General features: G+C 37.0%; 1 protein-coding gene across 1 annotated transcript; it reads right to left on the reverse strand.

The window, feature by feature from the left end:
* Window positions 1–11,580: 11,580 nt before the first annotated feature.
* On the reverse strand, window positions 11,581–13,698 carry LOC25489089 (cytochrome P450 71D11). Its single transcript, XM_013604528.3, has 2 exons — window positions 12,764–13,698; window positions 11,581–12,373 (listed from the first exon to the last, which is right to left on the reverse strand). Exons 1-2 carry the CDS (start codon window positions 13,667–13,669, stop codon window positions 11,750–11,752), a joined length of 1,530 nt encoding a protein of 509 aa, XP_013459982.1. The 5' UTR covers window positions 13,670–13,698; the 3' UTR covers window positions 11,581–11,749.
* Window positions 13,699–16,045: the final 2,347 nt, after the last annotated feature.

The raw sequence follows: 16,045 nt of genomic DNA on the forward strand, positions 1-16,045 counted from the left end.
ACCTCGACATCTATGGAGATTCTGCGCTCGTCATCAATCAGATAAAGGGTGAATGGGAGACCCACCATGCTAAGTTGATTCCTTATCGTGATTATGCGAGACGTCTTCTGACATATTTTACAAAGGTTGAGCTGCACCATATTCCTCGTGATGAGAACCAAATGGCTGATGCTCTTGCTACTCTATCCTCCATGTTTCGAGTAAACCATTGGAATGATGTGCCAGTAATCAAAGTGCAACGCCTTGAAAGACCTTCACATGTGTTTGCTATTAGGGATGTGATCGATCAGGCTGGTGAAAATGCGGTTGACTATAGACCCTGGTCCTATGACATCAAGCAGTTCTTGCTGAGCCGTGAGTATCCGCCGGGTGCTTCCAAACAAGACAAGAAGACCTTGAGAAGATTGGCTAGTAGATTTCTGTTAGATGGGGATATTCTGTACAAGAGAAACTATGACATGGTATTGTTAAGATGTGTTGATGAACATGAAGCAGAGCAGTTAATGCATGATGTACATGACGGTACCTTCGGGACCCATGCTACAGGGCATACTATGTCAAGGAAGTTGTTACGAGCAGGTTACTACTGGATGGCCATGGAGCATGATTGCTACCAGTACGCCAGAAAATGCCACAAATGTCAAATCTATGCTGATAAGATTCATGTGCCTCCGCACGCTCTCAATGTTATTTCATCCCCATGGCCGTTCTCAATGTGGGGCATCGACATGATTGGAAGGATTGAACCGAAGGCTTCAAATGGTCATCGTTTCATCTTAGTGGCAATTGACTACTTCACCAAGTGGGTTGAAGCAGCATCTTATACCAATGTGACCAAGCAAGTGGTAGCTAAGTTCATCAAGAACAACATCATCTGTCGATATGGTGTTCCCAGCAAGATTATTACCGACAATGGTACCAACCTGAACAACAATGTGGTGCAAGCTCTTTGTGAAGAATTCAAAATTGAGCATCATAACTCTTCTCCTTATAGACCTCAGATGAATGGTGCAGTTGAGGCCGCCAACAAGAATATCAAGAGAATTGTCCAGAAGATGGTAACCACTTACAAGGACTGGCATGAGATGTTACCCTATGCTCTGCATGGTTACCGTACTACAGTGCGCAGTTCAACTGGGGCAACCCCTTTCTCTCTTGTATATGGTATGGAAGCAGTTCTTCCTTTGGAGGTGGAGATCCCATCTCTCCGTGTGATTATGGAAGCAAAGTTATCTGAGGCTGAATGGTGCCAAAGCCGGTATGATCAGTTGAATTTGATTGAGGAAAAACGTATGGATGCCATGGCTCGTGGACAATCATATCAAGCAAGAATGAAGACTGCCTTTGACAAGAAAGTCCATCCTCGAGAATTCAAGGTAGGGGAACTTGTATTGAAAAGGAGGATAAGCCAGCAACCCGACCCAAGGGGCAAGTGGACGCCTAACTATGAAGGTCCTTATGTTGTCAAGAAGGCCTTCTCCGGTGGTGCTTTAATCCTTACACACATGGATGGTGTAGAGCTTCCAAATCCAGTGAATGCCGATATAGTCAAGAAATACTTTGCCTAGAAATATGAAAAGAACAGCGTGGTAGGTCGAAAACCCGAAAGGGCGGCCTAGGCAAAAATGCGCTTCCCGGTGGATCGAAAACCCGAAAGGGCGGTCCAGGCAAAAATAAGGGACAAAAAACAAATATGAAAAGCTCGCTGAGATTGTACACAACTCAGGCAAGAATGAGCGTCTCGATGAGCCGAAAACCCGGAAGGGCGGTTCATGCAAAAATGAGATTGAAACAAAAGGCAAGTAACTATATCTGGCCAACCACCGTCCCCCTTGGGGCATCTGCAGCTGTTAATGACCGTCTTCATCAAAAGCTTCTGTACTTGTGGATTCAAAGTTTCTAAGAAATGTAGTGATTACTGTGTTCAATGTACCACCAACCAATAAAAATTACCATTTTCCAAGCTTTGTGAATCCGTGGAGTCACGCCTTCGGCTGACCACCACTCTTATACATCAATTTGAGCCTGTGCTTTTGATTAAAACTCTATTTTCTTCTACTTTCAAAGCTATGTACAAAAACATTTTCTTTCTATTTTGATAATGACAATGCTTGAAACAAACATTTTTGAAAATTGAAAACTTTTTGTCTATTTTGAAAAGCAAACCTGAGCAACAGGGCACATTCAAATGAAACATGCATGAGCGAGAGTATGTTGATGTCTATTTCAATATATGTTACAAGCAGGTTCTCCTCCAGGATAGTCTGTGGTCAATGGCAAGAATGAAAAAATAGAATAAAATGCATGAAAATGAATGAGCTCGCTAAGTTGAAAACCCGAAAGGGCGACTTAGGCAAAAATGAGCACCCCGCTGGATTGACAACCCGAAAGGGCAGTTCAGGCAAAAATGGGGCTTTGAAAAAATTTATCTCCCCGGTGGATCGAAAACCCGAAAGGGCGATCCAGGCAAAAATGGGATGCAAAAAATGAAAATGAGAATATAACATGCAAAAAGCATTGACCACAGATGCAATGTCTACAACATGCCCAGCACAACGGCGTTTTCCCCGGTGGGGTCTTCCAAGATTCTACCCCCAGCAAGTTGATTAGCTACCTGCCCTCAGCCATGGTTCCGATACGTCTCCCAACGACGTCATCTCCAAAGAGGATTTCCAAGAATGTGTAATATAGCACGAGCTACTACGTGCCCAATACTCTGATGTCTTGTCTTCCCCGTGAAGTCGTGCCTACAAAATGCCAACAGTCATGCATTACAAGCATTCATACATGCATAATCATGCATATTACGTGCCCATGCATTTAATGAAACTGTTATATCATCCATGCATATTGCATTTCCAATGTCAACATCAGTCTCAATTCAATACTCATGTCAGGTTCTCTGTCAAAACCTTGTGAGCCAATAATATCGGTCAATTTCTACCTTTCGATTCAAATCGACGTCAAGTCAATCTCAATCTATATTTTGTCAGAACAAACCAATCCCCTATGAATATGTTTCTGTTTGGTCAAGTGGCTAGTTCAAGTCCAAGAACAGCTTGTACCTATCAATTTGCTTATGTTATCGGTCGAGTGTCCAGTTCAAGTCCAAGAACAGCTTGTACCTATCAATTTGCTTATGTTATCGGTCGAGTGGCTAGCTCAATCCAAGAGCAGCTTGTACCTGTCTATCTGTTTTTGTCCGGTGGAGTAACCAGTTCGCATCCAAGAACAAGCTCACACCTGTTTATTTGCCTTTGCTTTCGGTCGAGTGACCAGTTCGAATCCAAGAACAACTCGTACCTATTTACTTTTCCATGACCCCGGTCGAGTTACCAGTTCGAATCCAAGAACAGCTCGTACCTGTCTATGTGTCTATGATTTTGGGTCAAGTGGCTAGTTCAAGTCCAAGAACAGCTTGTACCCGTCTATCTGTTTCTGTTCGCTCAAGTGGCTAGCTCGATCCAAGAGCAGCTTGCGCCTGTCTATTTTGTATTTGTCTCCGGTGGAGTAACTAGTTCGCATCCAAGAACAAGCTCGCACCTGTCTATTTGCCTTGCTTTCAGTCGAGTAACCAGTTCGAATCCTTAAGAACAACTCGTACCTGCCAATTTTACATGTTTTCAGTCGAGTCACCAGTTCGAATCCGTAAGAACAACTCGTACTTGCCAATTTTCTCTTTTTCCCAGTCGGGTCACCAGTTCGAATCCATAAGAACAACTCGCACTTTCCAATATCCCCAAGTGAGTTACCAGTTCGAATCCATAAGAACAACTCATGTCTGTTCAGTAACCTCTATCCCCTGTGAAGTGACTAGTTCGAATCCATAAGAACAACTCGCAGTTTGTCTGTTTGTTTCATTCCCGGTCAAGTGGCTAGTTTGAATCCAAAAACAGCTTGTACCTGTCCAACTTGTTTCTAGTTTCCCGTTACTCTGCTATTCACTATCTTTGTCAATGTCTACCAATCCCGCAATGGATACGACATATTTTGTTAATTCCAATCCCCATGAGGTCTTGCATTCATAATCCAAATGATGCATGGCATGCATACTACTTGAAAATGGGTAGGCGTATTTTTACGTCCAAACACAGTGCAAATGCTAATATTTAAGTATCTTCGTCCCGTCAAGCCAAAGACTCCGTCTCTTGACTCTCCAGACAAAGAAACTTAAATAGGGGCAGCTGTTATACCCTGTTTTTGGACCTAAAAATACTGGGCCCAATTTCATTTCAAACTTTGTCAATTATCAAATTTCAACTGCACAGTTCAAATTGTCTCTGCCTCGCAGTATTTTCAATCACAATTTTACCTATGTTTTTCTTGCATAAAACCTTTCGAAATGTCTTTACTTGTCTTGTAAGTCACTCAAAAGTGTCTCTGAATCATTACATCGCTTTTTCTACAGTTTATTTCAAAATTTGCAAAAAGTCATACAGAAGGGTATTTTGGTCATTTCCTGCAGTGGGACCCATTTTCATCCTTGTGACTGTCTCTGAGTCTTTTCAGGTTGTTTTTATTTCATCAGTAAACCTTGTTAAATTCATTTCAAACTTGCGTCTGAGTCAGTGTCGAGTCAATTTGATTCTGTTTAGGTCATTTTAGCCCTAGGGGCATTTTGGTCATTTCACATAAAATTTTGGCATGGGGAGGTTACTTTGAAGTACCTCATTTGGGTCATTGGTTCGTTTTAGTCCGTTTTGTCAATTTTATTTTTGTTTCGCTTTACGTTTGATCAAATTGCGTTTTTTATTCAATTTTATTTTTTACTGCATTTTGGTCCCTCAATTGAGGCCCCAAAATTGCATTTCAGTCCAGTTTCTTTTCCAATTTTCATTTCAGTCCTTTTTGGTTAATTACAGTTTAGTCCTTAAGTTTTTTGTTTTTGCAGAAAAGTCCAAATTTCATTTTTTGTCCAAGCCGTGCCATTTCTTCTCCAGGTCCAGGTGTCACTATCCCATTGGTTCCAATGTACACATGTCAGCTATAAAAGCAGTGAGTCAGAGTCAAAGCCATTAATCACACGCCACTTCACCAAAAACAGAATCAATCTTTCTCTTTCTTGTCAGTTAGATCAAACCAAAAAATCACAGAGAAATCACCAAGAACACAAGAACCCTAAGATTTCCAGAACCAAATTCATACACAAATTCATTGATTTTCACATCAATCCTCAGAGATTCGTGTGAATCTTCATCACCGGATTGAAGAATTCCCCTACAATTCAAAGTGCGAGCTCACATTGAAGCAAGCTCAAGCACTGATCATAGGGATTTTTCACGCAGATTCAAAAAACGTTGAAGCAAGCTCAAGCACGTAATCACAGAGAAGCAGAGAAAGAATCAGAGAAGATGAAGATGAACCGGTAAACCGATTTATTTTCGGTCCAAAAGCAAGCAAAATCATCAAAACCGTCAAGAACATTCAAGTTTTTTCCAAAGATTTTCCTCCATTAAAAGTTTCAACCAAAACTTCAGGTAAAACTCATTTTCTTCTCTTAGAAAGTATTAATCACGGTTTAAACCTGTAAAAAAATCACGCAAGCAACAGATCTAAAAATTTCCAGAATTCAAAGATAAGACTGTAACCGTAAACACAAAACCTAGATCCATAAGGATCTAAGTGTTGAAAGCAAGAACAAGCACCAGAAAAGAGTTAAACTATGAAACGATGTAGATCCGTAAAGATCTAAACCTTTTCCTTCAAAAAAAGATCAAAGAAAATTCATTTCAAAACCGTACGAAAATTTCAGATCTACATCGTATCAAGCCGTGTTTGAGAAAATAATTGCTGGATTCGTGTTTAGGGTTAAAGGACGAATCGTTTGATGTAAAAATCTTTAAGTTCTGGAAATTTTTCACCGGAAAGTGCATAGGACTCGCCGGAGAAGATGAAGTTTCCGGCGGACCTTCAAGGTCTCCGCCGTGGCTTCATCCTCACCGGCGGTGAGGGTTAGAGAGAGGCGAGAGAAGAGGGAAGCTTAGAGAGAGAAAGAGATGGAAGAAATGAACTGAACCGGTGTCTACGTCCTTATATAGACGTTTGAACCGGTCCGGTTTATTTTGCTTCCATTTTGAACCGTAGGATCTAGGGTTTCTTTTGTTGAATGGCTGTGATGCGTTGTTGCTATATGCTTGATTTACGTTACCATGCGCTGCGTGTTTTGAACCGATAGATCTGGATCCGGATCAATCCAACGCCTCTGAGGCCTTTGGATGATCCAGGTCCAGTCTGTTTTGGGTTTTGGTTTGGGCCTCAGTTTTCTTTCACGTTTTTTTGCTTTTTTTTTGCTATTTGCACTGTTTTTCTTTGCTATTTGAACCAACGTCTTGATTAAAAATCTTGATAAATTTCCTAGAAAATCCATGCTTACTTCTTGACATTTTCTTGATGTTTTACGGTATTTTTGCACGCTGGAATTGGCAAAATTCTTGTATGATTAATCCATGGCATTTTAATTTTTTCTTGGATTATTTCTTATGATTATTTTGTCAATTCTATCATTGATTTGTGAATATGTGATAAATGCCATTTGACATGTTAATGTGAGGTGCTCATGCCTACAATCCTATGTTTACTTTGCTGTTTTAGATTGATTCATGAAACCTTGATTGTATGAGCAATGTATGCATATTCTAAAAAAAAATAATAATAATAAAATGATAATTCTATCTCAAAATTGGTATGAAGCTAAGCTTGTTTGTTTCTAATGATCCTATGTTTATAGCTTGAGATAAAAGAAACTATTTCAAACTTGCTATAGCATGAGAATTAGAAGCTACAAATGCCTTAGGTTTCATATCAAAATTTTAGGTTTTATTACCATTTTATTACTATCTTTATGGCATTTTATGCATTTTTGCCTCTTGCTACTCTTTATGCTTTATTTCACTAACAAGTTTATTTCCATGTTTCATGCATCTCATTTAGCATTCCCTCCACTTTCTTTAGCCTAGCATTTATTTTTTGCAAGTTTTAATTCATTTGGTAATGTAATTTGTTATCATTGATTTGTAGCTTGGCAAAGGGGCCATAGAATGTATTTAGGCAATTTTTGTAATATGGACTATGGACACTATGACGCACCGACACGCACACACTCACCTTAGATGTATGCATAGGATTGCATGGTTAGATGAATGCTTAGGTTTTAAACACTTAGAGAAAATCCATCTTTTTTCAAAAAAAAACAATTGAACTTCACTTCAAAAATTTTCATAATAAATATGAAGTCAACACTTCATTTTTTTTTCCTTTTTTTTTTTCTTAAGAAAAATTCAATTCATCTTAATCATTTAGACTTTCTTTTTAATCACTAACCAAACCTCACTTTTTTGCTAAATCTAATGCTCATGAAGCCTCCCAATCTCCTTCTTCAAATCATTTTCAAAATTTAAAATCAAACAATTAAAACAAAAAAAAACAACAAGTCTTTTTAGCAAGAACTACGCCGGTTTTGATCCCGTAAAACGGTACGTAGGCAATGAGTCAAAACTCATCCAAGCCGAAATAAAAATCAAATTCTACTTCTTCTCACCCCCATTCTTAACTAATCACATCTTCTTTTTTACAAATAAGCAATAAAACTAAAGCGTAGAAATAAGCTTAGGAGAGCGGCTCTTATGGAGTACCATAATCGCTCCGGGTGCCTAACACCTTCCCGTAGCGAAAACGACCCCCGAACTTAGAATCTAAGGGTTTTTCTCAATTTTGCCCTTCCCAAGAAAAAATAGAGAATATCAACGGTCAAAAGGTTCAAGTCCAATTAATGGCTTGGCACCCAAAAACCATGATAACACTCCACATCTCCCTTCCCCCATTCACTGAACGCGCCCCCCCCCCCCCCCCCCCCCAAGACTTAACCCTCACCTTCGCCCTTACTCTCTCCAATTCTTTTTTCCTCCTCTCTTATCTTCTCATCTCTATCCACTCCTCCTCCCTCGGATTTTCTCCTTCCATATCTCTACCACTTTTTTCCCTCTCTAAATATTTTTTCTCCCTCGCCGTCACGAAACCTACCTCTATCACACTTATTTAAACCTATCAAAATTTGCCACATTCGCAAACAACCGATGACCCCAAAAATAAACATTATTAAGAACTTTATTCAGTTATCGTCATCACAAACTTTGATAAATTTAGCAAAACTATAAATATGCCCTCTAGCATTACGATTCCTAGAAACATAAACATCTGAAAGCATACCACGTACCTCCAAACCCCTCCTCAAATCAACATACTGAAGATGTTCAGTAATATTTGTTATATATATATATATATATATATATATATATATATATAGAAAGAAGCATATACTTGAGTAATATCATCCTTATTGCCATGATCAAAATTGCACTTAAAATCAGCATCATGGTGATGCTTGCCAGAACTATTACTGGACATGTACCTAAGATTCCTTTGAACATAGTTTCCACGCGACCTGCTACGAGAACATGCCATATACTTATGATTCATTTGGTCCTCAAACTTACCACGTGACCTATTATCTCCTTGTACATCATTGAACGATTGCAAACCTAATACAAGATTGTAAAACATTACAATGCCCTATAATTGAAACACGATTACGACATAGTGAGATAGACCTCCCTCTCTTCTGATTGTCGAAAACCTTCTTATTGAATTGGAATTGTTCCCTTCTGAACATGACCTTTTTCCCTTCCTAATCATCCATATGCCTGTTGTTTTCTTGTTGCATGTGTTGTCCATGTGATATCGGTCCCATCGATTTCCTAAGCCTATTTCTCATATCAGTCCATTCTCCCCTATCCATGCCAATTTGTGCCACCCTGGCATATACCCTCCTCTCCCATGGTGCCTCGCCTTCAGCAAGAAAGAGCGCCGCCACGGTGGTCCTATGTTAAACTTGTGACCTCCGCCTCTATCTATGTCTCTCTAACTCTCTCTCTCTCTCTCTCTCTCTCTCTCTCTCTCTCTCTCCTCTCTCTCTCTATTTGTCTTTGAACTAACTCTTTCTATCAATGCACTTATTACAATCATTTTCTAAAATAACATTAATTGATAGAAATTTATATAAGTTTCGTCAAATTTATGAGAGTGACATAATATATGTTGGGATTTAAGAGAGGTTTTTCAAAATTTTATAATCCTCTTAGCGGAACAATTCCCATTGAAACATATCTTGATTAAATCATTAATCACAAATCAAACAGAAACTTAAACACTTTAAGATTCATGTGTTTACCTCTTGAAGAACAGAACCTTTGTATAAGAAATATTTATGATCACGAGCAAAGCAAAGCGGCGATGTCTCTACTCAGTCCACACGAACAGAACTTCTCCGATGATCGGTGCAAGCCAATTCCAACAGAGATTCAGAGAGACTAGGTTTAGAGAGCGGCGGCTAGGGTTTCTAACTTTTAGAATTAGGTTAAGTGTTTCAACCAAAAAGTTACTAATGCTTCAGCACAAGGGTTCTATTTATAGAACCACTTGTGTGGTCAGCAACCAACCACTTAAATACATCATACCTTACAGTAGACTGCGTTTCTCTATTTTTCGTAAATTAAATAATAAAGTCATATTTAATTATTTAATTACTAATAAGCCTTACTTATTATAAGTCTCACTTGTTTATTTTATAAATAAGTCTTACTTATTTATTTCTCTCATCTATCTGTCATTTGTATGTGACCCTATAGGTTCTCGTAACGTTGGCAATAATATTAAATCACGTATTTAATATTATAGACAGTGAGCGGTATCTAGCAACACATCACTGCTAACCAAGTGACGAGAATGTTATGTGATCTGACGAAACCTTTCTGTGATAATGTTCATGTGTATAATTATCCTTTTGCCCTCGTGTCTATAATGAACACAAGGCATAGACCGTGTCATCTTGTCTAGTTCAATATTGGGCTTGTAGACATTTCTTCTGTTATGTACACACACCCCATTTCTTCTGAACCTCTACTTACTTGAGCGTCAGAGTGTCTGTAGGTACACACACCCCCATTTCTTCTGAACCTCTACTTACTTGAGAACCTTCTGATTGAATTGGAACTGTCCCCTTCTGAACAGATTAAATGAAAAAACAGCATCTTTGATTTTGGCGCTATATATAAATCTTGAAGTCGTAGCTTTCTATTTACGTAATTTTATATTCCAATAATTTTGCAGGCTGATTTTATAATAGCAAGTGTACTAGATTTACTCTATTTGCCCCTAGTTATACAAAAAAAATGGATAATTTTTTTTGATGTATTTGATCTAAATTATTATTTTTGGAATACAAGAGTGTCTAAGTTATCCCATGAGCTTGGCTCAGTTAGTAGGAACAATGTATAATATATGGAGAAGTCGGGGTTCGAACCTCGGACACTACACTTCTCCATATTTAAAATGTATCAGCTATAGTGGGCATGACCCCCTACCAATACCAATAATAAAGGAGTTTCGTTATGAATCAAGATAAAGCAACACATATATGAAAAGACTCTTGCGGACTGCCCAGCCGAATTTACATGGATGGTTGGTTCTCAGTGAGGGCAATAAGCCTTTAACTGCGAAAGAAATCAATCTGAAGCTCTCGATAATTTGGAACACGGCACAGCCATGGTTTGAGCACATGGAACCATTAATCTGAAACTAGGGTTTCTCAGGCTTTCTAAGTGGACCAAGCACTTCGATACGCACACTCAAAGGCAAACTCACGCTTAAGTTTAGATTCGATTTCTTGAATTGCCACAAGAATATTGGCATGAAGGTATAGTTCTTGAAGTTTCTGGAGCAATAGGTACCCCTGTAGTTATTGACTCTACAACAATGAACCGAGTCTTTGGACATTATGCTCGTATCTTAGTCGATATATATTTTTCTCACCATATGTTCGATGAAATTATGGTGGAACGAGATAGGTATTCTTTCAAAGTGGAAGTTTGTTATGAATGACTTCCAGACTTTTGTTCACATTGCCAGATTATTAGTCATGACGTCACTACGTGCCGTCGGTTGATTCATCATAAGGTTGCGGAAAAAATTGATTGTGGTAAATAACTGTCTCTTTTTACAAAGAAAGCTATTCAAACATATGTTGAAAAGGAGAATGTAGACGACATCGGATTCTCTTGGGTTTTTGAGGCGCCGATTCCTTCCCATGTTGACAACTGTGTTAATAAAGATGCTACTGCTTGTAAAAATGCAGTGCATGCTTCTTCTTATGATGACTTTGCTACCATGTTACTGATAATACAACTTTATTTTTAGAAGGTGGTCAAGAATTGGGGTCTCGAATAGGTGCCAACCTTGTTGACTCTCCCAATGCTTTCCCTATCTCTTGGCTTATCGGAAAAATAAAAGCAAAAAATTTATACATTTCAATTATGTTTCTCGTATCACCACACTAGTGTGGATACTTTACTAAAAGGGTTCGGTAAAAAATCAAGCATTTATAAATCACAAATGTAAATTCGTGATCAGTTAAAAATTCAAAATAACATGTGCAATGCAAGGTTTAGCATTTAGTTTTTATTGAATGGGAGGGAAAGGCAATTTGAAATCCCTTATAATAGGACTTAAGGATGAATGAAAACCATAAAGACTAAATTGAGGGACTAATTTGATTTTTTTTCATTGGAGATGAAATTAAGCATGAATGAAAACAATACAGACAAAATACAATCTAGAAAACATTTGGTAAGTTGCACAATCTTCATTTTTTATAAATCTTATACTGATAGTAGGTTTCATTTTCTTCTTCTGAAGCTCATCTGACATTCAAAGGATGATAAACAAAAGGCAATAGTAAAAGGTCATCTTTTCTCCTCATTGTGACTCCAAATTGCTCAGTCATGTCCAGTTCGTCACATTTGATTCCACCGGGAAGCTTCCAGTCAAAATGATACAACAACATCGCAAGGGCCAACTCAACATTTCTCAAACCGAATGTACTCCCAGGGCATATTCTTCTTCCACCACCAAAAGGAATGTATTCGAAGTTACTCCCTTTATAGTCAATACCGTTGTCAATGAATCTCTCTGGATAAAACTTCTCTGGTTCAGTCCAGTAGTTTGGATCTCTTGCGATTGCCCAAGCATTAATTATCACCTTAGTCTTAACTGGTATGTGATAACCATGTATCTCACATGCTTTACCACATTCTCTTGGTAGCAAAAGAGGTACTGAAGGATGTAATCTAAGGGTTTCTTTGACAACTGATTTCAGATAACTGAGTTCATTTATGCATTTTTCATCAACCCGTCCTTTCATTTTTATAACATCCCTCACTTCATCTTGTGCTTTCTTCATTATTCTTGGATTCCTTATCATTTCTATCATTGCCCAATCTGTGGTGCTTGCTGATGTCTCACCTCCACCACCGAAAATGTCCTGAAAAGTAGCTATTAGGTCAAGCTAATCGAAGGATATTTAAAGAGATATTTCTGTAGTAGTGATAGGGAGAAGATTCATATAATGCTATATTTTCATAAATAAATAAACCTGTATTTTGACGTTTTCCATATTTCTTCAAATGTTGAATCTCTTTTTTAAAATTGTAAAAGGAAATGGTGAGAGAAATATTGAATCTATATTCTACGATGTATACAAAAACATGGAACATGGAAAGTAAATGGACACTACTTCAAAGGACAAGTCGTACATAGCATCCATTACTGCATAATATAATATACAAATCACGAAGAAAATATTTCACAGCTTCAAAGATTTCATTTAAATTTTACAATAGTAAATAAGTATTTGGAAGAGGTTACTACTTACCAAGATTATGGCCTTGATATTGTCTTTTGTTAATGAGAAATCTTGGTCACTACCATCCTCATATTTTAAGAGAATGTCTACCAGATCTTCTGCTACCTCACCTTGATCACCTTTGACTTTTGTGTACTTTTCCCTTTTATGTTCATCAATGATGTTCTCTAATATCTCATCGGTTTGTTGATGAAATTTCTCAATCTTAGGCCTCAAACCGGTAACATATTGAAGCCATTTAGAAGAAGGAAACGAATCTCCCAAGTCAAAACCTGCTGCAATCTTTACAGATTCTTTTACCACTGATATAAATTTTTCTTGGTCTTTGCATTTATTGCCAAAGGCAGCCCTTGAAACAATTGTGTATATCGAAGAAAGTACAGCTTCAGTGAAGTTGATTGGCGATCCATTCTCTGAAGCAATCGACTTGATAAGATTGGAGAAAACCTCTTCTCTAATCGGTTGGTATGAGTTGACCCTTTTTAGGCTTAAAAGCTCCAATGTGCAAATTTTACGTGCCTGTCTCCAATAATCACCATAAGGAGAAAAAGAGATACTTGTGGAATTGTAAGACATTATATCGATAGCTAGGACTTTAGGCCTTGTTGCAAAGTGAATATCATGGGTTTTCATAACCTCCTTTGCAAACTCAGCTGATGAAATGACAATAGTAGAAACTTCTCCAAGTTGAAGATGCATCAAGGGTCCATATTTTTTGGCCAAGTCACTTAATTTTCTATGGGGTTGAGAGCTTAGAAGATTGTGTATATTTCCTATAATAGGTAGCTTTCTAGGCCCTTTTGGGAGGTTAAAAGTTGAGTCTGTTTTTTTGAGCTTCTTTCCTACTTTTTGTACAACAATGGCTAAGAGGACAAAGGAGAAAAGATATGACAAGTAGAGGGCTAGTAGAGCCATGGAAAAGAAAGATAGTATTATGTATTATGTGCTACTATTTTGTGGTTTATATACATATGATATGATATACAATCGAGACATTATTGATATAGTTAAAAATATAGAGTTGAATCTGAGATACTTATACAAATCCAATGGTTCCCTCGTGGTCAATAAAAAATGCTGTTATGTCCTTTTCCATGGAAAGTAAACGAGAGGAACATTTTGGAAGCATAATACGTGTCAAAAATTACAAAACAAAAAAGTTATTTAATTAGAACGTATACACTGAAGTTACTAATTCAGAATAATGCTAGCAACTAGCACTACTCTATTACTTCAACATAAAACATATATGAACCCCTTATCAAATCTCAACAAGGAGAGAATAAGAATACGTAAAGAATATAATAATCAGAAAATGCAGAGGAAATTTAGAGAAAATATAAAAGTGATAAATGAAGAAAAAGTTTGGAGTATGAAGATGAATATTCAGACAGGTGTTATTAGCAGAAAAGGCCATCACTGTTTTGTACTTGCAAAATTTGCCTAGAATATCTGCAAATTTATTTTCCGTTTTGAAGGGTTTTTCCGTCAGTAAATTTAGTTTACACACTTTTACTTGGGCCTGGTGGCCGCCAATAATATTTCTGACGTCGGCACTTAATATGTATTTTTCTTGTAGTTTGGAAGTGCGGCGTAGGACCATAATGAAGCTAATCGATAGGGTGGTTACCTGCAAACACTCGGATGCTTACATTTAACAACACAACCATATACGGATTGTCAAGATTTGTTTTAGAACTAACTCAAATGTTCATGATGTGTCATCAATGCCAATGCTTTATCCTCCACTTCCACAATTAGGAGTGTCTGAATAAGAACCTAATCAAGTCACAAAAACTAACAAATAAACAAAGGTGAGGCCTACGTTACACTCTCTTATTTAGAGGGTAATTTACCCTCTCATGATATCAACCAATCGAAATGTAATATACATAGGTAACATTAATGTCAAATAAATGAGTAGATTTTTTCTAAAAATAAAAGAGTTAATCTTAATTTTTTTTTTTAAAGAAGAATTAATCTTAATCATAAGGTAACTTTTAATACTTTTAATCGCAATCTTAATTAATTTACACTATAAGACTTATAACAAATAAAATTTTACATCAAATTTCTTTCATCTGGATGTCCTTAAATTCATCATTTACATTCATAAAATTTCTTCCATTCCAGAACCCCGAACGTGAGAACAAAAACATATCCTTCTTTCAAATTTCTTCTTCTTTATTCTTCCATATTGATCAATTTTTGTTTCTTTTTCATTCTTCTTCCGATTTTGATTGTTCAATTTTGTCGTTCCAAATTGCTGCAATTTCCAGTTATCGTGAAATTGTCGTTGTTTCTAGAACCGCGTCAGGTATCGTGACTTATTTTTTTTATTTAAGCAGCCAACCTAATAAAATCTGTTAACACGCATAGAGCTGTCTCACTATCAGCAAAAGCCTTTAAGTCCAAATAAAAGAACAAAAGCCTCATCACATAACAATTTCAGCAGCAACCAAAAAAATGCTAGCAAACTCCCACAACATCACAGCGGCAACACCTGCTAGCAGCCCTCAAAGTACAACGGATGATTTACTCAATTGTTATAATTAACTACCTCACAACCAAGAAAAATCAAATCAAAAAGAAAAATCAAGTCAACATACCTGACGTTGTATAGGAAATAACGACAATTCTCACGATATTTGAAATCATGACGATTCTCACGAAAATTGAAAAATGCGGCAGTTGGGAACGACAAAATTGAACAATCAAAATGGGAGGAATAAACTTTATGAATATAACTGATAAATTTAAGGACATTCAGATGAATGAAATTTGATATGAAATTTTAATTGTTCTAAGCCAGTCATGTAATGTAAATTAATTAAGATTGAACACCTAAATATAATTAAGGCAATATTACATTATTGGTCCTTTATCTTATTTATTTGTAACACTTTGGTCCTTTGTCTTTATTTTTTCTCGTTTAGGTCATTTATCTCTCTTAAAAGCACATCTACATCTTTTTTCGCATTTTTTTTTATTAAAAAATACATAATTTTATTTTTAAAAATATATTTTTATTAAAACTGAAAAAAAAAATCCAAAAATATGATGAAGATGTTCATCATCTTCATCTTCTTCCTTTGAATCTTCATCATCTTCTTTAAATAAAAAAATCTACTAAAATATATCTCAAAATATCGTGAATTAATGTTATAATCACCTCAAATCTTATTTTAAACACAAAAATCAAAACCTTAATTTCACAAATGTTGCAAGGGGGATGGTGGAGGCTTAGTCACTGGCGGAAGGGTTAGGCTTTACGAAAGTTAAGATTGTTCT

This window comes from Medicago truncatula, chromosome 3 (assembly GCF_003473485.1).
Source record: "Medicago truncatula cultivar Jemalong A17 chromosome 3, MtrunA17r5.0-ANR, whole genome shotgun sequence".
Taxonomy (NCBI): Eukaryota; Viridiplantae; Streptophyta; class Magnoliopsida; order Fabales; family Fabaceae; genus Medicago; species Medicago truncatula.

Bases quoted from the DNA above. Each gene is read 5' to 3' on its own strand.
- LOC25489089 (XM_013604528.3), bottom strand. From the start codon at position 13,669: ATGGCTCTACTAGCCCTCTACTTGTCATATCTTTTCTCCTTTGTCCTC. The intron at 12,374-12,763 runs GTAAGTAGTAAC...GCTACTTTTCAG, and splicing joins ATATCAAGGCCATAATCTTG to GACATTTTCGGTGGTGGAGG.